The sequence below is a fragment of the Centropristis striata genome, chromosome 24 (assembly GCF_030273125.1).
Source record: "Centropristis striata isolate RG_2023a ecotype Rhode Island chromosome 24, C.striata_1.0, whole genome shotgun sequence".
NCBI classification, from domain to species: Eukaryota; Metazoa; Chordata; class Actinopteri; order Perciformes; family Serranidae; genus Centropristis; species Centropristis striata.
In genome coordinates this window covers 17918915-17943904 of record NC_081540.1, presented here as the reverse complement: position 1 = coordinate 17943904, position 24990 = coordinate 17918915, and the positions used below count along the sequence as shown (strand labels likewise).

Genomic DNA, 24990 nt, shown 5'->3' with positions numbered 1-24990 from the left:
AATGGCTTCTCCCAGCTGACAGGTCATATTTATGCTAAATCACACACAACACAAATGCAGGATTAGACTCCAGTCTGCCAGCTAATCATTACAGGAGCTGATTTCACAGATTTATACAGAGTGAACCTGAGAGGAGAGCTCAACAGTCAACTCAGCTGTTGTCAATTTGCTAGACTAAAATCTGCAGTTTATTGGAGCCCCACATAAAAATAAAGCTGCTCCAGCCGGATCTCACTCCCAACTCATCAGACGCTGACATTTTGTTATGCCGCTTGCCGTGTGATACCGAAAGCAACCCTCAGCTTGTGTACGCACCAAGCTTTCCATCGGCTGTAATATAAACCCATCCAATTTAATAATATACATCTTGAGTAAATTACATAATAAAAATAAGGATACCCATGTTAAATGTGGATGATATTGGTTTAATGGTTTAACTTCCTGTCAACAAGGAAGTTTTTTTGAAAAGCAAGCCTTGAGTTCAGCATTTTTGCTGTCGCCATCTTGGTTTTTGAATGTCGCAACGCTGTTTTTTTGTAGATCAGGCGGTAACCTCCGGGTCTGAGCAAGGAGGCAAACCAGGAAGTGCCTTAAGCTGCATTCTACCAAAAATTCCAGCAGGGGGCGCTAAGTTTGGCTGCAAAAAAATCTGTCCATTCATTTCAATGCAAAATTTGAAAACTTCTCACTTGATTTATTACCTCAGAATTTTTTTTAGGACAACACTATGGTCTCAATCGCTAGTAAAAAATCTTCTTCAAGACAAAATGGACAGCTGACTCCTTTGAGTGTCTTTTACTCCAACTGGACACTGAACAAGAGATTCTTAAGCAACAAGATTGTTCCACTAAACTTTGGTCAAGTGACAGATGTAGTGACCCTAAGGCATACTCTGCTATTTAACTCTACATAGGACCTTATGGTGAACATCATGCTGTATTGAAGAATACTAGTGATTGAGACCATGGACTTATTGTGAGAATGTTTATTGAGCTAATAAATAAAGTGAGATGGAGGGTCATTTTTTCCCCAGACTTTCATAAAAACAGAGTTCTTTTGGCAACAGGTGGTTTCGCCCCCTGCGGGCCATTGGATAGAATGCTGGTTCTGTATTGTTTTCACTTGCATACAACACATGCACAGTTTAACTGGAGCTGTGATGTTGGCAGCAGATGATGCTAGAAATAAAGGGATGCTTTCTGCTCAGGTGCTCTTTGCGTGCACTCGGCCTGAAAGAACCAAGGTGTTTCATGATCGTATTGAGACTTTCAGACCAGATTTTACTGCACATGTTGTACCAGTGATATGACAGCATCTCCTCTTTCTACCCGCCTTGGTGCGTTGGCATCACATGCCAAGAGCCGTGACAAAACATCCAACAATCTGGGATGAGAATGTGTTGGCGGCTCCTTCTGTTGTTTGTGAACCTGCAGTTTAGAAGCTGTCTTAAACAGCGTTATTTCAAGAGGCGTCTGCAGGGACTGATCCTTGATTCCTTCTGCCTTTCAGAGCTTAATGAATGAGGCGGTCAAGGGAAACCGGCAACTTATCCCAGATCGCTGTTCACACTTTAATCTTGATGAATCCGAGTCAAGCGGGAGCCACTCATCTGGGAGCAGCGATGTGCCAGGTTGCCTTTCAAAGCAATCATCATAAGGCCTTTTCACTGACAGCACAGCTCTGGCCCCAGCTCACCTCCTACCATGTGCTTTGTATTCAGCACACTATCTTCCTTCACTGTGTCACAACATTATGAGAGGATTGCCTATGAAAATTACATGCGCCATGTGCCCCGTGGATAAGGATCACACAGCATACTGTTGACTGCAGTCAGACATCTATTAATCTGTGTTCCTGCTTCTCTCATTTGCTGCCATGATGCTGAGAGCAATGGTAGAAGAGCCACAGTGCCCCCTGGTGGAAGACTGTGCAGGTGTTTAGTGTTTATGTCAGGGATGGGCAACTTAAATGCTGGAGGGGGCCACAATTTTTCATGGACACATATAGGACCATGCACTTAATCAGATATGATGAAACTGCAATTTTAAATATGTTTACAGTGCAGTAACTTAACATATCTCATGCTCAAATGCATGTTTAACAGTGTAAATAGGAATACAAAAGGTTTGAAGCAAAAAAAAAAAAACCACTTACTGTGAATTCTTTTTTTTTTTCAGTGCAAGAACAGCAGACCAACATTAATTGCAAGAAGTAATTTTGTGCATTTTTGTACCGCACTTTTAAGATTTCATGTTTTTGGCCATTTTGTGTCTTTTTTGGTCATTTTGTGTCTTTTTATGTTCATTTTGTGTCTTTTTGGATGATATCATCACTCTAGCCTCTCCATAGGGTAACATTGGGGGGATTTTTTGGCGTGTTTTGGTCTTTTTGTGACTTTTTCTCTTCATTTTGTCTTTTTTTTCTTCATTTTGTGGGGTTTTTTTTCATTTTGTCTCTTTTTTTTGGTCATTTTGTGTGTTTTTTTGTTCATTTTGTCTCTTTTTGTGTCTTTTTTGTTCATTTTGTGTCTTTTTGTTCATTTTGTGTTTTTTTTTGTTCATTTTGAGTCTATTTTTTTATTTTGTGTCAATTTGTTTACAGTGCTGTAACTTGCTGTAACATTTCATGCTCAAATGCATGTTTAACAGCATAAATAGGAATACAAAAGGTTTGAAGCAAATAAAAAATAACCACTTACTGTGATTTATTTTTAATCAGCGCAAGAACAGCAGACCAACATTAATTGCAAGAAGTAATTTTGTGCATTTTTACACTGCACTTTTAAGAATTCATGCTCAAATGCATGTAGTTGTACCGAGGGCCACTTCAAATGAGGGTGCGGGCCGTATGCGCCCCCCGGGCCTCCAGTTGCCCATCCCTGGTTTATGTCAACTATATGAACTCAAATGAGGACAAAAAGAAAAGTTTTTCCAAACTGCTGAAAAAGATTTGGAGATGTTTGTAATGTAATATATCAAACAGGATATTTGGTAATGTTGGTAACACTTTACAATAACCAACTAAGTTTATAGATGCTTTAAAAACCACACTGTAAACGATTGTCTTTACAATATAGTAATTGTCCTTTGCTTGTTGTGACGAATGATAAAATTGAATAATCATTTAGCATGCCCCCCTTTACTTCCCCAAGTACCAAACCAAGTCCAAACAAAGTCTATATGGTTCAAACCTGTAAAGAAATGCCCCACAAACATGGACGCGATTCCAAGTGACAGAAATAACTCTTAAAATTGTTCTCCAATGATTTGTTATTGCACTTTCTTAAGGTTGGAAGACTCAATTTCCTGAATTTTAGCTCTGAAAAAGCTCTGAAAACAGTGGATTCTACATCAGACAAGATTTAGGTGTGCGAACATGTTCTGAGGAGTGAAAATCAAACTTCAAAATGCTCTGGGTCTCTAGTTTATGGTTATAAAGTTTAATTCTGTGATTATCCTAGAGGTAACAGCAGCTCATTTTATACACTGTGGTCAAGTTTTAATTGGGCACATTAAATCCACGAGTCTCATCTTTTCAGTGATATCCAATTTATGTAAATCACAGACTGTTTAGGGACCCCAGTATGCAGAAATATTTAAATACAGTCGGCAAAATTAACACATTTTAATGCATGAGAAAAACAATGTGGTTTTTGCCTTAAACTCATCAAAATATTGCCTTTGTACAGTTCTTTCCTTCTGTTTTAGTTATGTTTTACAGTGTCCAAACTCTGTTCCTGTGTGGATCAGTTAATCCAGAAAGCGGTCCAGCATCTTCTGAATGTTACTGAAGGCGTCTCTGCCCATGTAGTCAGCCTGCCCGTTCTCCCACTGTCTGCGGTGCTCCAGACGTTCTTCTTCTGTTTCGGCATCCTTCTGACATGTAATTTCTAGTTTTATCTTAAAGCACAAGCAGAAGGCAGAGTTCAGCATTAAAAACCAGAATGGGTAGATTATCATTACTCATGTACACTGCAAAAAAGCCAACTTGTATTTTTTGGCCTAAAACAGTGATTTAAGTTGGTAAAACTTGGAAATATAAATTACTGACATTTAGGTTGGTGAGTTGTTGTTACTTATATCTTTAAGTTGGGGTTCACAACAAGGGACAATAGTTCTGCAAACTCTTATTTCTTTGTTGTGAAATGGGGGAAAGCTGTGAAATTCGGTCATTAGCAAAAGCTAGCGGCTAACTGATGCTAGCGGCGCTGCTTGTTACAGCCACAAGAGTAGCCATTAGCGTATCAATGCTAACTCAAAATTGTGGTCGCAACTTTAGCTGACATTTCATAGCGGCGTTACAATTGTGCCAATTCAGCACATTGCAGAAGTTAGCAGAAGTAAGGATTAAAAGTTATTACAATGTAAAATTATAAGTCAGCACAACTTACAGTTGAGTTGACAAAAATCTGAACTCAGAGTTGAGCAAACTCAAAAACAAAACTTAAAATATTTAGTTTAATTGTCCAACTTTAAATTTTATCAAAGTTTGTTGCCTTGAAATTTTGAGTTTACCCAACTTTTCTTTTTTGCATTGAACAGAGTTTCCGACAGCCACTTTGAGCTGAGAGAAAAGAATCCACTTTCTTTAAAAAATTATGTTTTATTAATGCTGTTGCAGAGGGCTGTAATCTTCACTGTAAACCTTAGATGTAAATTTAAAGTGAAATCTGAAAAAAAAAAAAAAATCCCTGCAGTCACAGGATCAATGAAATGGTAATTCGATTCAGCTTAAGTTAAATTAATTATTTATTTAACTTTTGTAGCAAATAAAAAACAATTTATAGTGATTACTTAACATAAGTAAAGCTATAAATAAGTTTTGTTGTACACAAGAAACAAATAACTACATTTAAATCTCATTTATTATATATATTTTTTGCAATACTTTGCAGGAGTAAATAGCAATTTGTGTACCTACTTTTTCTTTTTTGAATTTTTTCTTGTTTATTTATGAAAAAAATGTCATAAAAGGCAATCAAATTTGTATTACAAAAAATGTTAATTGTGATTAATTGTAAAATTTGAGTAAACAATAATATAAATAAGTAGATAAAAGCCAGAGAGAAACAATAATAAGGTTACTAAATTTATAGCATTACTAATACTAAGTTATACATTTTGTTGTACACATTATAACATTAAAAATAACTATATATTATATATTTTTTATTTTTTTGCAATTCTCTGCAGGAGTAAATAGTAATTTGTTTACTCACTTTTTCTTTTTTTCTTTTTTTATTGTTTATTTATGAAAGAAATGTCATAAAAGGCAATACAATTTGTATTACAATTTTTTTTTAAATTGTGATTAATTGTAAAATTTGAGTAAACAATAATTTTAATAAGTAGATAAAAGCCAGAGGGAAATAATAATAAGGTTGGAAAACTGACATTTATTATTGATGTTATGGTTATAACAAGTTTTCAGCAACAAGGCAGTAAATTCTCCCATTTTGAAACTATTAAATGCTCGAATCAATTTCAAATATTAACAGTGAGTGATTGGAATTATGGACGCTGATACATAATAAAGGTAGTGTATTGTATTATATTCAAAAGTGAGAAAGTAAAGGTTTACGTACAGGTTCTGATTCAGTGTCTGAAACAGAAACACTGTCCTCCAACTCGTCTTCATCAACCGCTGCTTCCTGGGTCTCTGTCCTCTCACATGTCCAAGAGTCCTCCTCCAGTGGTGTGTGATCTGTGTGGGGACACTACAGAATACATGTTACTAATGCTGGGTTAACACCAAAAGATGTCCCCAGTCCCAGACTAAAAACTGAAAGTCTTTAGTCAATCTAGGAGTTTTACTGGAGTCACGGCGCTTCCGACATGCCATCACACTGTACAATAACAGATAAAAGTCTGGTTCTATCCATCCATCCATCCATTCATCCAACTAACCAAACAACCAACCAACCAACCAACCAACCAACCATCCATCCATCCATCCATCCATCCATCCATCCATCCATCCGACCGACCGACCGACCGACCAACCATCCATCCATCCATCCATCCAACCAACCAACCAACCAACCAACCATCCATCCATCCATCCTTCTATCCATCCCTCCCTCCCTCCCTCCCTCCCTCCATCCATCCATCCATCCATCCATCCATCCATCCATCCATCCATCCATCCAACCAACCAACCAACCAACCAACCAATCAACCATCCATCATCCATCCATCCATCCATCCATCCATCCATCCATCCATCCATCCATCCATCCATCCATCCAACCAACCAACCAACCAACCTACCATCCATCCATCCATCCATCCATGGTTACGTTTATGGTATTAAAAGTGCTCTGTTTCATATCAGTCTTTTCCTAGTCTTGGCTTTGGATCATATCAAACGTGTTTGACTTTATCTCAAGTCTCAGTGACGTAACACAATCACCAACCAGTAGAAGAGCGGGGGAAAGGTCCCCGGTTCCAGACCGGCCAGTAAAACCACTTCCACAGGAAAAAGGAACATCACAATAATGCTAGTAAGCTCAGTCCTAAATGAAAATATAGTGATGTCATATATTTAGATGTTTCTTAGTGAAGAGAACAGTAAGGAGACCCAGTTAAAATGTATAAATAAATGTATACATCAATAAGTAATAAAAAATGTGTGATTAATGTATGATTAACTAAATGAAATTTAGTGTTTTTTCAGTCATTTTGTGTCTTTTTTTTGGTCATTTTGTGTCTTTTTCTTAGTCATTTTGTGTCTTGTTTTGGGTCATTTTGATACTGCCTTCAAAAAGTAGGAACCAAGTTTAAAATGAGGTGGGTTCTGCTTCAGCGTCACAATGCTTGATAACACTGTTGATATATGTTCATGGCTGCTGTCATACTGGAGGGCGTGTGTCTGTTCAGCCTAATCTTACAAGCTTGTTTAAGCTCAATGCATCAAGTTGAAATGAATTAAACAAATGACAGAAGTGCAATGAGAAGCTCAGAGGCCTGTGGCAGATAATAGGCCCTGTGTTCTTTTTTTCTGCCGGAGTCAAACCCAGTCAAGCAGAAATTCCCATAAATTAACTGGAACTAACAAGAGGCACTTCAGCTGCCTAATAACCCACCATAATAATCACCATGATATATTATAAACACAAGCAGCTATGCTAATAAGGTCATTCATTAAGCTCATTAATGGATTGATTAGCAAATATTTCTATTGAATACTTACTTGGCTTCAATATGTGACTTTAAATGAACCCTGTGTTTAGTTGTTTTAACAATCTTTTTCTTTTGGAGCAACTTACAGTGCAATGTGTCATCTCACTTATAGGCCGATTTATAAAAACATGTCAGATCTAGCGCTGACTGATGAATGGAAATCATTGTAACAAGCCAAATATACTTTACTTTTTAAACCAAAGGTCTCAAACTCGCGGCCCGCGGGCCAACTGGGGCCCTCGTGACGATATTTTGCGGCCCCCACCTTGATATGAAAGTTTTATATGAATGGCACTTTACTTTGAATTACTTTTTTGGGGAAATTTTGTGTCTTTTTTTCATTGTGTGTCTTTTTTTTAAATAATTTTGTGCCTTTTTTTAAAAAATATTTTTGTGTCTTTTTTGGCAATTCTGTGTCTTTTTTTTGGTAATTTTGTGTCTTTTTTAAAATAATCTAGTGTCTTTTTTAGTAATTTTGTTTCTTTTTTTGTTATTTTGTGTCCTTTTTGGGTAATTTTGTGTCTTTTTAAAATAATTTAGTGTCTTTTTTTAATTGTGTGCCTTTTTTAAATAATTTAACGTCTTTTTTAATAATTTTTTGCCTTTTTTAATTAATTTTTGAGTCTTTTTGGCAATTCTGTTTAAATAATTTTGTGTATTTTTTTTTATTTTGTGTCCTTTTTTTTGGTAATTCTGTCTTTTTTGGTCATTTTGTGTCTTTTTTATGTCATTTTGTGTCTTTTTTTTTGTAATTTTGGGTCTTTTTTGGTCATTTTGTGTCTTTTTTTTTAGTAATTTTGTGTCTTCCTTTGGTAATTTTGATACTGCCTCCAGCAGCCCCCAGGTAATTTGAGTTTGAGACCCCTGTTTTAAAGTAAAATCTACGTTTTGGGACGTAAATCTGTTGCTATAAACTGCTGACCAAACGCATTGTGTTTTGATTTTGGAGCATCAAATATTTTACCCATTGACCAAAACCGTTATTTCTGTAGCAATAGTGTGACACAGGAATGAATTCTTAAACCAGGAAGTAAGTTAGCATATTAGCGCCCTGGGGTCTATCCTCTCAAACTCAATGAGGATTTTGAATGTGTTTTGGTTAGATGTCTGAAATAAGGTCAATGGTTAACATAAGTTTAAGAGACTCTTTGTTGTACGGCAGAAAACATGTTAAAAAAGTGGTTGTTTGTAGATTGTAGATTAGGTTAATAAACAATTTATTAGGCTATGGTTTCGCTAGCTTTTCAAAATCGCTAGTTAGCTTGTTTGAGACGGTCTGAAGCAACAGTAGTGACGTAGAAGTCATGCAACCGTGGAGAAGTTTGCTCTAAAACAACATTAGCTTTTTACTTCTGTCAGCTGCATTAAAGCTTCAAATAAAAGTGGTGTTCACTTGTGAAGATTATCCTGCTCCGATGAACAAATTGCCCATAGCAAAGCTAACTTCCAGGTTGGAATACAAAAATACTTAAATCAATTAGATAGCACCTTTATTGAGAGAAAACAAAATTAAGTGTTTTCATCCATTTGTCTTGAACATCATTTCATTAACTTAGTTCCAAGGAATAATAATCAAAAAGGCTGCTAGCTTGCGTATAGGATCCATGAGGGGAGCATGTGATGTTCCCTGGGTCCTATGTTCCCCTCTTTGTATGAGACTGGAGAACATAGGACCCTTTCCCCCCTCTTTTCCCAAAAAGGGTCCTATGTTCCCCAGTCTGTTCCTGTTTCCACCAGTACTGACAAATTCCATGGCAAATAGGCCTAACCCTAACCCTAACCCTATTTAAAAAGGCAAAAAATGAACTGCAAAGTAACCAGAAAGTAGCTGCCGTGCAAATTTAGAGATTAAAGATTGATAGAACATAGGACCCTTTTTCAAATATCGTTGGAAGACAATAAGCCAACGACAGTGTTAGAAACACGGCCCATCATGAGGTCTCAGTGGCAGAGGAGCGAAAACACGCTAAGCTAGTGGCTAGCTAGTTAGCTAGCTTAACCCATTGAAGCCTGGAAAGCGGATACGTCGTTTTGTAGTATTTGTGTAAGCTCTTAAATACTTTTTGAATTTCATTTCTATCTGCTACAGAGGCTGAAAAATCTATTATTTAGTAGAAGCGTTGACACTTCTGTTGAATTTCCGGAAAAACTTCAGGTTTTAGGGGCTTATTTTAAAATCGGCCAGAGGTTTTACAGGCAGTTTTAGGCGTCAATGGGTTAAGTAAAATTAACCTGCTCCCTGTTAATTACTATAAATTACACTGTAAAGTTACAGTATCAAATGAGGTATGTCTGTTTAAGCATTGAGTGCATTTTTAGAACAACTTCAATGCCAGTAATTTATATATATATTATATTAAATAAATCCTAGCTGATTTGTTGTTTACTTGAGGAGGCACAAAAGGCGGTGGGGAATCAGTTGCCTCTTCACACACTTTAGGACACACACAGAGCGATATTAGCCTTTATTGGAGTGTTTTTTTTTGTATCCACATGATGAATGTCAGTCTATAATAACTAATAAAACTTTAAACTCTCTTTAGCTGGTAAATGCTCCTCTGTGTTCGCCAGCTGTTTAGTGCTGTGCAGGTAGAGTGCAGTGGGTTTTTCAGAGCTTTTTTACTCAAACAACTGCTGCTGCTGGTATAAAAAATTGTGTGTGGGCCACAAAGTAAGAAAATGAGCAAAAAGAGGTTCCACTGAGCTTAAGGGAGCTGCAGAGGAGGTGATAACTCCTAACGAGCAACATTTTGTGATTTGAACCAGTGTTAATACACAAAGTACTGTAATGAAGATGTTCCCATAATGGTTGGTACTACGATTAAAATTCAACACTTAATTAATTGAATTATTATAATGGCGAAATTCCACATTCACAAGGCCAAATTTTCCAAAGGTCGACGTTTCTTTCCTGCCTTTGAAATACAATTTAATAACTACCTTGATTGTATTAAAACAATTGATAACAACAAATGTATACATACTCTCAACACAATTCAAGAAATATTTGGAGAAATGTAATATTCCATGTCTTTTTCTTTCTTTCTTTCTTAATTTTTTTCCCTTGTAGAACCTGATAATGTAATAAATTCCTGATAATGTAATAAAAATCTGCACTTGAGTCCATTGAAAATGTAATAAAACCTGATAATGTAATCACTTCTGATAATTTAATAAAGTGCATTTCGCAATAATGTAATACACTTTTTTTTTTACCAATAATGTAATAAAGTATAACATTAATGGGAGGTTATTACATTATCAGGTTTTATTACATTTTCAATGGACTCAAGTGCAGATTTTTATTACATTATCGGGGTTATTACATTATCGGGAATTTATTACATTATCAGGTTCTACATCCCTCCTTCCTTTTTAATTTTCTGTTTAATTTACACCTATACTGAGTTATGCAATCCATTCACTTTGTCTCATATTTATTTATTTTCAATTTTGTGGATATGGATATTTTTTCCGATTGGTTTGTTCCAAGTCACGTGACTTTCAGGGTTCCGGTGGTCAGAACAAAAAACATGGCGGACAGTTCTCTAATTTTTAGTGAAAGAATCAATATTTTGACTGAGTTTCTGCATAAAAATGGATTTTGATTTCTAGCGAGAAATATATGTTTTATTTTCTAAATATTCACTCAGTGAATGTACATAATCACTTTGTATGTTGGAATAGCCACGGGATATGACTGTCATTAACTTGCATTGTAGCGAAATCCGTGTCAGTTTCACGGAAATTTGAGTGATTCCGTGGCTATTCCACGGATTTTGAGTTAAGCGAATCCGTGGCTATTTCACGGATTCCTGTGAGACCATGTTGCCACCAGTGACAGTGAATAAGAGATGTAATAAATAGATCATGTGTTGGAACTTACTGTTTGTGGTTCAGGCGGTGAATGAGGCCTCTCAGAAGGAGCTGAGGAATAAGCGAGCACGGAGTTGGAACTGTCCAAGTTTTCTCTAAATGGCATCTTGGCTTCTGGTTCTTGGATCTGCAAAACAAGGGAGGATGTTGAGTGTTGGGATGGGAACCAATAGTGGGGCCGGGCAGCCATGTGTCGCGTTTGGCTGCCAGTCTGCATGTTTATGTTCCAGCCAAACTCTGCAGCAGCTTATGTGACTGATTAACAAACCTTCGACTAAAGAGGGGGAAGTCATCAGTAAAATGTTCTGCTCGAGTGTTTGGAGTGAAAACCTGCAGAGACTCGGCCAAACATGGCACATGGTTGATTTCCTGCACCACAACACTGAGAGACACTGCTGAACACGGCATTTATAATCAGAAGCATTATATGGGATTCAGTGGCTCGGGTCAAACTGTTTTTTTTTGTAATTTTTTATTTTTTACGATTTGTAATTAAGCTCCAATGCCAGATCATAAGATAAGATCATAGACAGGTATTAACAAATAGCAACAATAATCATCATTATTAACTCTATGGAGTCTTGGACTATGTTGTTCATTTTTGAATCCTTTTCATGTCTTTTCATGTCTTTGTAAGTCATTTTGTGTCTTTTTTGGTCATTTGTGTCTTTTTGTGTCTTTTTTGTGTCTTTTTTTGTCATTTTGTGGCTTCTGTGGGGTTTTTTTCCGTCATCTTGTTTCTTTTTTTTGGTCATCTTGTGTCTTATTTAGTCATTTTTTGTCCTTCTGTGTCTTTTTTTAGTCATTATAAAAGAGGTGTTGGTTACTAATCACCTACATGTAAACCCTTGTCAATTGAAATGATGAATTTGGCTGTACACCTCCACAGTTTGTCCTGTTAGAACAGATGTATGAGGCTGGTAATCTGGCCGGTCCAATAACATTCTCACACTCTTTGATCATTCTTTCTGATCCATTTATTTAGAATGAGATATGATGCATTTACAGATATTGATGTGTGTGTGTAACTGAAAAGAGAAAATAAATATGTAAACAAATATAAAAGTTTAAACATGTGAAACAGTAATGAATAAACAATATGATATAATATAAATGAGTTTGAAATTACATATGATGACAGAACTGAACTACAATAAATGATTATAAGGAGGAGCATGAAATGAATAAGGGACCGTCAATATTTTACGTATTTGAACTGAAAAGCGGCACTGCATAGGCCTATTATACACACACTGAACAAGTAATTAGTTGACGGTCCCTAACTGAGGCCTGAGCGCTCGCGGTACAATCTAACGAGGAGGAAAAGTCCGACATAAACTATGAATATATTGACTATGAACATGAAAATAAACTGAACAATATACACATGACATATGAATAAGAGTATGAATTAAAATAGGGCTACAAAACACACAGAAACAAATTTCAGAAACCCTGCACTCACCTCTTAAGGACGCACACAGATATGAAATGAAATAAAGAAAATATACCTACTCCAAGTATGAAATGAGGTGGAATCCAGATGATGAGCTATGAACTGTAATGAAAGTGTAGATCTAATGGTAGTGTCCCCTGGAACGACAGCAACTCAACTGAGGAGAGCCGGCTTCTGTGTCTCTGATTACCATACCTAATTGATGAAATTCTATTGGTCTAGGGGCCGCATGCACAGCTCATGGTGCGAGTGTGTGACCTTCTGAACAGTCATTTTGTGTCTGTTTTTAGTCTTTTTGTGTCTTTTTTAGTCCTTTAGTCCAACATGTGATTTTGAATCTTTTCAAAACACTATCATGCTCAATAAAGAATTTTAAATGTTGCAAATGTGAATGTGAACTTTACAGGTATATAATTAAGCTCCAATGCCAGATCATAAGATAAGATCATAGACAGGTATTAACAAATAGCAACAATAATCATCATTATTATCTCTTCTCTTCTTGGGCTATGTTGTCCATTTTTTAATCCTTTCCGTGTTTTTGTAAGTCATTTTGTGTCTTTTTTGTAATTTTGTGGCTTCTGTGGGAGGTTTTTGGTCATTTTGTCTTCTCATTTTGTCTTTTTTTTGGTCATTTTGTCTCTTTTTTTTTTAAGTCTTTTTGTGTCTTTGTGTAGTTATTTTGTCTCTTTTTTTAGTCTTTTTGTGTCTTTTTTTGGTCATTTTGTGTCTTTTTTAGTCCTTTAGTCCAACATAAAATGTGATTTTGAATCTTTTTTTTAACTTTCAAAACACTATCATGCTCAATAAAGAATTTGAAATGTGAACAAAGGCTGCAAATCTACCATATAAGAGGGTTCCATCCAGTTCTATCATTTTATACTAAATCTATTTGAGCTTGTCTCCAGTTTTACTTGGTATATCATCATCAAACTGAAACTGGCCTCATGGAGTTTACAGCCAGAACTTTAGAGGTAAATTTACAGTAGGGCTCCACGCTGCTTTGTTTTCTAGTCTGGATGGAGTCAACAAGTCTGGATTTGGTGCTTTTGGTGACTCCAGAGAGTTAATGATGTTGTCATTTTACTTGTTTTTATTTATCCATTCTCACTGATGTCACATGAGGACATTTGCAAAGTGTGTTAAATGAGCACATCTTAAAGGGATAGTTTGGATATTTGGAAGGGAGGTTGTACAAGGTTCTTACCCTCAGTGGATGTTTTGCCTTCAGTAGTTGATGGTCTGTGCGTTTCCAGTTTGGAGAATCAGCCGTTGGAGTACCCTGGAAATCATAAATGTTTATTCTGATTGCTGTCATTGTTCACAATTTGCCCCCAACGACTTGTAGCGATGGTGGCATGCATCCAGGTACGATTCGAGCTCAAACAGGCCCACTGCCCAGTAAATCAATAAGAGACTAATTTTGATTTTTGTAATTTGAAGTATGGGTTGGTTATTGGGCACTAAACTGTACACTGTAAAAAATGTCTGTAGATCTTACGGTGAAAAACTGCTAAACCATGAGAGTAAAAGACCGTAAAATGATAAATGAGTTAATTCAGTTTTAGTAACAATGAAATATTGTAAATGTATATATCAGCCAAAACAGTGTTTTTTACATTTTCTTTTTGAAAAATACATTACTCCACTGTAAAATTCACTGGCACCGTGTTTGTAACAAAATTATACTGTAATATACAAGCATCTGTAATTTTTGCTTTTTTTTTTTGGAAGAATACTTTTTCTCACTGTTAAGTGTACAAAACACCATATCTCTAACAAAAATATACTGTAATATTTAATGGTGAAATCTTTAATTCATGCAGTATTTCATTGTCAATTATATGGAAAAACAGCGTTTCTTTTGATGGAAAAACTTTTTATTTATACGGTAAAAAACAGAATAAAATAACAATCTTAAATGGGAAATCAACAGTGCTAGTATAATTTTACCGTAATATTACAAAAAGGTGCACCGTATTTATTACGGTAAAGTTCTGGCAACCACAGCTGGTGTTTTTTTAACGTAAAAAACAGTTTTTTGTTTTTTTACAGTGTTGTGTTACTTGGTCTCCTTTGAAAAATTGTCACACACAGTTTCTGGTTGTTATTAGGGACCATGCATGTATGGGTCCTGTGTAGGTTTGACTAATTAAAATACAAAAATTGTCAGAATAACTCTGACTGGCACCCTGGCACTGTAAATGGGGTGCACTTATATAGTGCTTTTATCCAAAGCACTTTACACTACACACTACGCTCATTCACCCATTCACACACACATTCATACTGGTGGCCGAGGCTACCAGGGCACACTGGTGCCACCTGCCACCATTGGGAATTCATTCACACACCGATGAACGCAGCACCGGGAGCAATTTAGGGTCCAGTATCTTGCTCAACATGTAGGATGCTATGATCAGAACCATCCGATCAGTGTGTGACCACTCTACCAACGGAGCCCCAGATATTGCCACGCAAAACTATGTTATATCGATTTTCCCCCAGCTCTAGTAAAAAGAAGGGGGGCAAACACAGAGCTTTGTGGGACGCCTTGGTTGACTGGTGCCATGAAATGCCATGGTCGGGGATCAAACCACCAACCTTCCGATCAGAAGACGACCTCTCTACCAACTGAGCCACATCCACCACACTGTCAAACTGCTACAGACTGATTGACCCATCAGAGAGAAAAGATCATGTAGATGTTGGTACCTGTTGTTGTTTCTCTGGTTCAGATGGTTTTGTGTCACTGAGGTATTCTTTCCACCACTGAGACACAAACTGGTCCATTTGTGAGCCGCTGGCACCTCTCTGGCTGCTGGAGCTCCAGGGTTTCACTGCTCCTAAGAAATGGACGATCTTTGCATCGTGGCCAAACCTGCATGAACAAATATAAATATATATATAAAATTGAAGCAACGTCGAGCCGTCGAGCTGTCAGCTTCCCTCTAAAGGATTTGCTTAAACTAAGTCCTAGTTTTTCATTGATGGTGACAGTAAAAAGAAGAGATTTAATATATTTAGTATAAAAAAATAAACAAAAAATATATCCTCATTTTACCTTTTTTTAAATATTATATTTGCTACCATTTTAAACATTTGGAAACTGTGATTCATGTGTGATCTATGCACTTTATTCCTATGACTAAAACTAATTTACACATGTATTCCAGGTACTTGGTTTTAAAAAATATATGTAATTTTTAAAATCTGATTTTTATTATTTATATTGTTGGGGGGGGGGGGGGATTATTATCAGCTCATAAAGGTGAGGTTGTGCTGAAAAACACACACCGCGGCATGGTCAAGATTTTTTAAGTGGCAGAATGAATAGTATTCAATAACCGACAAAATAGCAGAAGACTCCAAAGGGTTAACCCAGTTTTTATGGTGCAACACATATAAAATATAATCTAAACTTTGATTTTGGCTTCAATTTAGTGACATAGTTATGAAATGTATTTGTCCTCCACTGTGTACAGTAGAACACCAACTCACTGTTGGAAAGCAGGCAGGTAGGTGTAGATGGAGCTGGCACTGAGGTTGTAGACAAACGGCAGGTGTTTACTGATGTCCTCCACAGGCCAGCTACTGAAGAAAGAGTTCAACAGGCCCTGGTCCCCTCCTCCAAGCAACACAGAGTATATGAGAATCAAATAAGATATATTTTATTTATATCATACATGTTGCATTTACAGTATAGTATATATTTAAAGTTGAATGCAAGTAAGGAGTGGATGTGTCCTCTAAATGCTCTGTAAACCTTTAGATTGTAAATTTACAGTGAAATCTGAACAATATTCTACTGCACTGATGTCATACTGTATATTGCAATGCAATCTGGGAGAATAAAGTATTTGATTAGAGCACTTACAGCCATTATTTTTCTGTCATATTTCCTAAAAGAAGCATGTATAGTGTGAATAAAAGTGGTCCAAGCACAGAACCTTGTGGAAAGCCATTAACATGCAGTGTCATACTGTTTGTATAAAAAACTAAAAAGTGATTACAGCATTTTAAGAGAATGTCATTATTTACAGGAATTTACTGTAAATTTATACTGAAAAGTTTTACAGTGAACTGTAAATATTCAGTTATTTACTGACAAAACTGTGAACAGTTTTGTGTTGTAAATTTAGAAGAATACAGTAATATTCAACAAATGTATTTTTCGTAATACACTGTATCTAGTAAGAAACTTTATTAAAAAAACACAACAGTATTTTGCAGGTGAGGCTGCTGCCGTTAATTTATTCTTAATTACTGTACAGTTACACTGAAACGTTTTACATTGTAAGTGTCTCCTTTAAAGAAGTCCTGAATCAGAGCTTTCATACACCTGTCACCTTTTTTTTTCTTTTTTTCGAAGTGACCATAACAGATGATCAACACGTTTGCAATAACCCATACCTCTGTGACATTAAACTCAACTAGCCTGAACCCAAACATGTGTTACCGTCAAAGCTGCCATGCTGCAGGGCGTGATCCAGGAGGCCACCATGGGTTTGGAGGGACGGTCTGAAGACAAACACGCCAGAGTTGAAGCAGTCGGGCCAGCCGGGGTCAGGAGCTGCAGACAACTCATCTCTCTCAAACAGCTCGTCCACGTTACACAGAACCTGAGGAAGAATAGGTCAGTTAGAGGATCTGTGGCTGTGAACACGTACTGTAGAGCAGGTAAATGCATTTCAGGCATTTACACACTGGACACTGAAGACACAACTTTGAGAGTAGGCTTTATGTATAAATGAGATGGTTTAATACTCTGCTGTACTATATCCATGTCACCAGATTTCAAGTTGATTATTGTAAAACTGGTCAGGTGATCTGTTTCTTGCAGGATTGCAGGTGTAAGGGAGGCCGGGCAGCCTTTGGTTAAGATTGGCGAAAGGTGTATTTCTTTGTTGTTAATGATGGCTGCCTCTTATGCCCTGCATCTGTTTGGATCTGCTGTAGTTGTGCACATCACCAGAAATAAATACTATGCGTCCGCTACATGAACTACACAGTTTAAAGCTAGGGAGTGTTGGAGTAGTACGACTATTCTATAGATCCATTACCCTTAACCGCTTATCTAAACCTGGGTTGTCTGGAGCTGATCCCAGCTGACATTGGGCGAGATGCGGGGTACACCTAGCCTAACACCAGACTATATCACAAATGAGATATAATCTGGAGACTATTCATTTTACCGTAGAGGAGGTGTTAGAGATTAATAAAATTAGCAATGGTCTGCATTATGACCTTTAGTAAAATGCATTTTATGTGCCAGGCACAGCACACAGAAATAAGGAGTATCAAAAGAAAGAACATACTGATAACGCTTTGCACATCGCCACATTATTTGAGGGCAAGCAGATGAAAACTGAAGCACTCTTTGTGCTCCAATTCAAGGTCATGAGCCCAGGTGGAGACAGGCACTGACGAACACTAGACAAGATACAAAAGTGTGCTGTTAGCTTTTTTCTTCCACAGGGCGGTGACCGGAAGCTGAAGCACCAAGAGGCTAGGACTAGCCTGCATGCCAACAGAATGGGCGGACCGAGTCTAAACCATGGGGCTGCCCCAACAGTTTTGACCAATCAGATCGCCGCACATTTACATTTTAAAACTCTGTGTAAAAGTAAGTTAGGTATCATTTTCTGGGAGGTGGTTACAGCTAACTGCTTAGCAGCCTGTGATTTCTGAACAGAGAATGTCCATGTACATGCTCACTCTTTCATTACTGTCTTAAATAAATAGTCAAAAGGATTTTGCTCTCCTCTCATCTGTTCTGCAAAAAAAAACAGAGCCATTTATTGGGAGCTACAAATGTCAATGGCTCTTAAACAATCGTATCAATTATACCGGATGACGTATGTAGAGCGACAGAAATTCGATGCGGAAGAAGACGACTGATGTTTACACGATGGCGCTGAACGATTATGCCGTTTGTGCAAGCAAGGCTTGGTGGTGATAAAGGAGTGTAAAGCCAAACGTTTTTTTCTTTTAAAATAAACTTTGGCTCTAAACTATCTAGAACACTATCTACAGCTAGATCCAATGAGAGCCTCTGGTCTGCTGCAACCATGTTGGATCCGTAAGCAAACTACAAGCTTCCGTCTGTCCAATAGTACACGTCATCGTCTTGCCGTCCCTCCCCGTTCTGTGATTGGATACCAAAAGCAGGGCTAAGAATCGGCCATGGACACCATACCGCCTTGCCGGTCGAAACGAAATCGAGTGTGCAAGGCAGCATGGGTTTACCCAGGCTAGGGTACACCATGGACAGGTCGCCAGACTATCACAGGGCTTCACTATACTGTAGTAGCTGTAATAAGTGCTGGAGTGTTGCCGTCTTTGCTGTAGTTCTATACGGTCTGATTTATGGCTGGGCGATATGGACCAAAAGTCTTATCACGATATATTTAGGCTGAATATCGATAGACAATATATATCCCAATATTTTATCAAAAAGTGAGAGCAAATGTTCAGTCAAAGTCAAAGCCAAATATGACATGTCACAAGTAGTTTTATTGAAACCGTTTAAGTGAACAAAAATACTGTATCACAACAGGAGTACTTTTTTATATATAGAAATCAAAGCTCCATTAAGTGCACATTCAAATAAAAAAATATCTTAAACAAAAATAGCCTATGAAATAAAATAGGCCAATCTTTTTCTGAAATAAATATATTTATATGAGAAAAAGAATAACAAACATTACAAAAGAACTAAATATGACAAACTCTAGTAAGGGCAGCATTTATATATAAAGAAAGAAAAAAATATTGAACTATATCGATATATGTGATATGGTCTAATTCCACATCACATTTAAAAATATATCGCTATATTTTTTATATCGATATATCACCGAGCCCTAGTCTGACTTTTCTTGTGCGCCCTGCATTGTACAAAGGCACGTTTGTGAAAAATGTTCACAAAGCATCCGGTTGACATATCACATTTGAGGAAATGGGACAATGATACTGAGTTACCTCTGCCAAAAGAAAGACATCAGTTTGGTTTGTATGTTTGTTGATACAAGCACATACAGTTGGGTAGGTGGAGAGATTTTAGAGGGTTAGGATATAACAGGATATCACAGTATTATTCCACTCAGAATGATCTCTCATGTGTTAAACTATAATAATGAAATAATTTAGTTGTGAAAGACCAATAGCCAAAACTCCATGTGTGTGCATGTGTGTACGTCAGTGCAGCTCTAACCTTGACTCTGTATGTTCATGTGTGTTTACTGAGCTCGGTCCTCAAACACTCCTGCTCCTGCGAACATGAGAACATGTTGACACTGACCAAACAGAAGCAACAACATACTCCTACATGTCCGCTGACATCCCTGTCGCTATTGATTTCAAGAAGAACATGTTGGCCAACAGTTCACAACATGAATGGATGACCCCAAACAGAGACAGACACAGTATGTTGACTGATCGATAGTGATAGATAGGGGTGTACAGTAGAGTCGTACATGCTGCAGAGCACTGTGTGGTGTGTGGGTCTGACTTTATTCTGTGTGTTTCTATGAGTAATTCCTTTGTAGAGTGATCAAAGCTACGATTTGACCCGTCAAACTTAATAAAACAGAATAAATCAAGGAGTCCTCTCTCCTGCGGGAAAGCAGCTTATGTGTATTATTGTGTGTCTAATGTAGTTAGACTTTTATTTCCGTAAATATTTCTGGCGCCCCTTTCTAGCCCACGGTACATCTGATTTATGTGCTTTTTTTTCCTTCCAGATGCTGTAGCTGGCTCATAGTGAAGATCCTGATATCATATGAAACAAGAAGATCTGGGGATCCATTCGTACCAACATCATGATATTTTGGCGGGAAGGGGGTGAAATAACGGGAGCCTGTCTATGTTCCCCGGGTCCTATGTTCCCCTCTTTGTATGAGACTGGGGAGCATAGGACCCTTTTTTCCTGCTTTTCCCAAAAAGGGTCCTATGTTCTCCGGTCTGTTACTTTTTCCACCATTACTGCCAAATTCCATGGCAAATATGCCTAATCCTAACCCTAACCTAATTTAAAAAGCCAAAAAATGAACGAGCCGACGACCCTGCAGCTCGTTAAGAAGAGCTGCCGGCCCCCGCGGCTCTTTAAGAAGAGTAAGAAGAAGTCTCCAATAACACCAGAAAAAGTCGCTGGATTTGTCGACAGTCGCTTTCTGGAAAAATAGTCGCTAAGGGGGTCTGAAAAGTCTAAGTCTAAATATAGCAACAAATTTGTTAAGTTGGCAACACTGGCGCGTGTTGTTGTGACATCGAGTACTACATCACATCCTGCTTAGCCTTCTATTCAATCAGCAACCAGGCTTTTTTTCAGGGGAGAAAAAAGGTCCTGCTCTTCGCCAGGGACGAAAAAAGTCCTGACAAAAGTCCGCTCCGGACAGCTCATATTCAAATTAGGGGTGTTTTGGCGAGTGAGACACGCCCCATTCCGGGTATTGGGCGGTAGTGGAAACAGCCCTTTTGTTTGTTTCTTGTTTGCTGTTGATAACTATTTTATTCAACGGACTCACCAGTGTGTCAGCATCCAGGAAGACACATTTGCTGTACTGGGTCAGAGTCCAGCAGTGGATTTTGGTAAACGTGATGCCGAGCTCAGGACGTCCCAGCAAGGCCAAGTTGAGACGGTCGTCACTGTCCATCACATCCACAGTGATGACCTCATCGAACACACTGTTCAGGGCGAGCCTGGTGGGATGTAAAAGGTTGAAGAAGTGAGGCGCTAACAGCAGCACTGCCACATATGTTCTAGAGAGGATGTTCCACACACCTGGACTTTTCTGAGACGTTTGGTGTGACCATGATGACGATGCTGCGTGTCGTCCCATGACGCTGCAAACTTCTGGCCACCACTGTGGCCCCCATACAGTAAGAGTCGGTGGTTGCCAGCGTGACGAAGGCCTCACCAGCTAGAGCATGATCACATGACACGATTAGACAAAACAAACATGCAGAATATCTACTTTCGAGAAACCAGCAAGGTAATTATTAGGCAGCATTTTTAAAAGTCAATATCTTGGACGTGGATCCTTCGGGCAGTCTCAGGAAAGGTTCACAAAAATAAGACTTCCATGTGGTTTTTAACCATCGAGGCCTCTTTAAGATTACCTTAAATTTTACGCCTTAAGGTCCCGAAACGGCCCCTCTTATACAAGTGTCATAAAAATGGGATATAGAAATATATATTTTTTCACTTTCGCTGCATCAAACTTTTTAGCAGCTTCAGACCTAACCATAAATATAAAAATGATTTTATATTTTTTTCATTTTTCATCTTTTTATGTCCTTTTTGTCATAAGAACCCCTGATTTTCTCAAGGGCAAAAACAAAAAATGTGCAATATTTTCAAAAATAAGGTGCAAAGTGGAGTATTTGGGGTGAGGTTATTACAGCCTTGACTAGATTAATAACTGATAACAATATTGATTTTCATGCATTATTATTTTTGGAGCTGTGAGAGTTTATTCGAAAAACTTACACTTTACGCCTTAAGGTCCCGAAACACTCCCTCTCATACAAATGTCATAATAATATGTGTTTATGATGGGAGTCAATGGGACCAAAATGGGCCTTGAGGGTCAAAGTGTGAGTGTTATGTGTATCTCCTATTCTATGCACCTTGCAAAAGAGGAATTTTGGAATTTTGAAAATTATAATAAAAAACAAATCCTGGCCTAGTTTCATACAATTTGCCTTTAAACAGACCTATATATTGAGAATCAAAAACATAAAATTAGCAGAATGTACACGTTTGGTCCCTGAGGTGCCTCGAGGGATAAAGGAGCAGTGTGCAGGATTTGAGGGGTATATTGGATTGTGGACCACCGTTTTGAAGCAACAGAGCAATCGTTATTTGAAACAAACAACTGACTCCAAACCCTGAACAATACATTTTTTTAATTTGTTAAAATGAATAAAAAATATTTTCAGGCTCCTATATATGATGGTGAGTGGCATCAGTAAAAAGATCAGATGTTGTTTATTATTGTAAGTACAATGGGTCAACTCATTTAATTTCTATCTGACTGCATTCAAATGCATTTCAATCAGTTTTTACTTCAGGTGACAGGTATGGTTTAGTTTTGTTTTCTATCTTAACAGTTTTGTGGCCACAAGCAGAATTATATTTTACTCTTATTCTCACAAAAAACCTCTTAATAAAACTAATGTTCAAAAGGTCACATTTGTCCAAATTATCCTGTGGTAACATGAAAATGTGTCTTAAATAACATATACGAACTATGGAAGCCCATTTCTGCCAATGTGAGGAAAAAAAACCTGAAAATCTGTAAGTCATAATGAGAAACTTCTTCAAAGTAATGAGAGAAACTCAAAGTAATGGCTTAGTATCTCATAACAATAAGAAACTTTCTCAATAAAATAATTTAGTATCTCATAAATATGACTTGGTATCTCATAATAATGAGGAACGTTCCCAATAAAATAATTTAGTATTTCATAATTATGACTTAGTGTCTCATAATAATGAGAAACTTTATCAATATAATATTTTAGTATTTCATGAAATGACTTAGTATTTCATAATAATGAGAAACTATCTCAAAATAATACTTTAGTATCTCATAAATACGACTTAATATCTCATAATAATGAGAAACATTCTCAATATAATTATTAAGTATCTCATAAATATGACTAACTATCTCATAATAATGAGGAATGTTCTCAATATAATAATTTAGTATCTCATAATAATGAGAAACCTCTTAATAAAATAATTTATTATCTCATAAATATGACTCAATATTATAGGAAAGTTTCTCCTTATTATGACATACTGAGATACTAAGTCATTATTATGACATATTAGGTCATTACTTGATAAAGTTTCTAGTTATAATCACTAACAGCGTCGTTATGTTTTTCACATTGGAGGAAATAGGCTTCCATAGGGCAATATTGCTCTTTGGAAATGATATATAATGACATCATACACTAAAGGCCTCTAATGGTTCTTCTTTTATTCCCGTAATGGTTTTACCATCAGGGTGAAGCCAGTTCCATGTGGGCTGTGCAGTGTGTAGTCGTGACAGGCGTGTCAGAGTTTCATTGTGCTGGCCTGCAGTCAGATACACACCATTGTAACCTTTTGTCTGCAGCCGTCTCTGGGCTGCGTGTAGTGTTACATTTCAATTGGCACAGTGTTTGAGTGTCGAGGAGTCTATTCTGATTTCGAGTCAAACTGGGTCGCTACACTGTGCTCAACAACTCGGAGTGGGAGGCCAGAGAGAATTATAATTCTGTTCCCACAAGGTTCAGAGCTGAAGTTCTTTTTTCTTACTTTATATTTACTTCACCTGCGTAAAGGTCGACCTTTACTCCTTAACCCTTAATAGGGCACTCATTGAAATACTTGCAAATTCCAAATTTCAACCCTAGAGAATATTGGAGGATATTACATACTGCCAGAATGTTTAAAAAAACAAACATACGGACCCGGGGGAGGGGGGTAATATTTTAAGAAAAAAGTTACAAATTTATGACAAAAAAAATATCAAATTAATGGTAGAAAAGTTACAAATGTATGAGAAAAAAATCTCAAATTAACGGTAAAAAAAATCTCAAATTTGTGACCAAAAAGTCTCAAAGTAATGGTAAAAAAAGTTTACGAGATTAAAGTGGCAAATCTATGAGAAAAAAACGTGCAGATTTATGAGATTTAAAGTGGCAAATCTACGAGAAAAAGTTGCTTTTTCCCCACTTTTTTCTCGTAAATCTGACTTTTTTCGCACAGATTTGCCACTTTAAATTTCTTAAATCTGCGACTTTTTTGTTGTTGTTGATTTGCCACTTTAATCTAGTAAATTTGCAACTTTTTTCTCGAAATATTATTGGCCCTAATATGCCGTCATAGTCAAGTTCTCCTCGTACAAGTCATTGAAGAATAACTGTTTGTACGACTGTTTCTTGCTGATTTTTTTTACATTGGAGGTTGAGGTCAATAAAGTTATTATTATTATATTATTATCAAACTGATTGGTCAGATGTCATGGTGTCACTGTCTGTGACGTAGCCTGATCTTTGCTGATTAGCTGGGAGAAAAATCCATGTGGTTCTACGACCAAAAAGAGACATGGGGGCGCCATTTTGATATCCACTGAAGTTACCAAATATAGTTCTTTGCCCAATAAAGGGTTAATACAAGTACAGTTTGATATTCCATATTTTCACCTACCTGACATTTTGATGTCTTAAATGCTCAGCAAATCCGGTAAGTTTATCCACAAGAGAGATGAGCAGGAAGCCTCTGATGGTAGAGAGGTAGAGTCCCGATGGTCCAGGTGACGCTCACATCTTTGCACCAGCTGCTATGGACCCTTAAATACTGACAGGAGGAATTATAATCTGACCCTGCACGAGAAAGTCACATCCCATTCTGCATTGAGAGTGAATGTGTTTGTGTGTGCATGTTCAACTGGTCATTCAACTAGTAGATAGTGA

The 24990-nt window shown here is 37.2% G+C and overlaps 1 protein-coding gene across 1 annotated transcript; it reads right to left on the bottom strand.

Annotated features, from left to right (window-relative positions):
• Window positions 1-3526: 3526 nt before the first annotated feature.
• gyg2 (glycogenin 2) lies at window positions 3527-24990 on the bottom strand. Its single transcript, XM_059328007.1, has 10 exons — window positions 24725-24990; window positions 21299-21437; window positions 21042-21216; window positions 16973-17135; window positions 16015-16141; window positions 15229-15394; window positions 13721-13795; window positions 11068-11184; window positions 5585-5716; window positions 3527-3899 (listed from the first exon to the last, which is right to left on the bottom strand). The coding sequence occupies exons 1-10, from the start codon at window positions 24729-24731 to the stop codon at window positions 3750-3752; spliced, it is 1251 nt and encodes a 416-aa protein (XP_059183990.1). The 5' UTR covers window positions 24732-24990; the 3' UTR covers window positions 3527-3749.

Coding starts and splice junctions, on each gene's coding strand:
- gyg2 (XM_059328007.1), bottom strand. Junction 21,217..21,298: donor AACGTCTCAGAAAAGTCCAG/GTGTGTGGAACA, acceptor ACATCCCACCAG/GCTCGCCCTGAACAGTGTGT. Junction 17,136..21,041: donor TCCTGGATGCTGACACACTG/GTGAGTCCGTTG, acceptor ATTCTTCCTCAG/GTTCTGTGTAACGTGGACGA.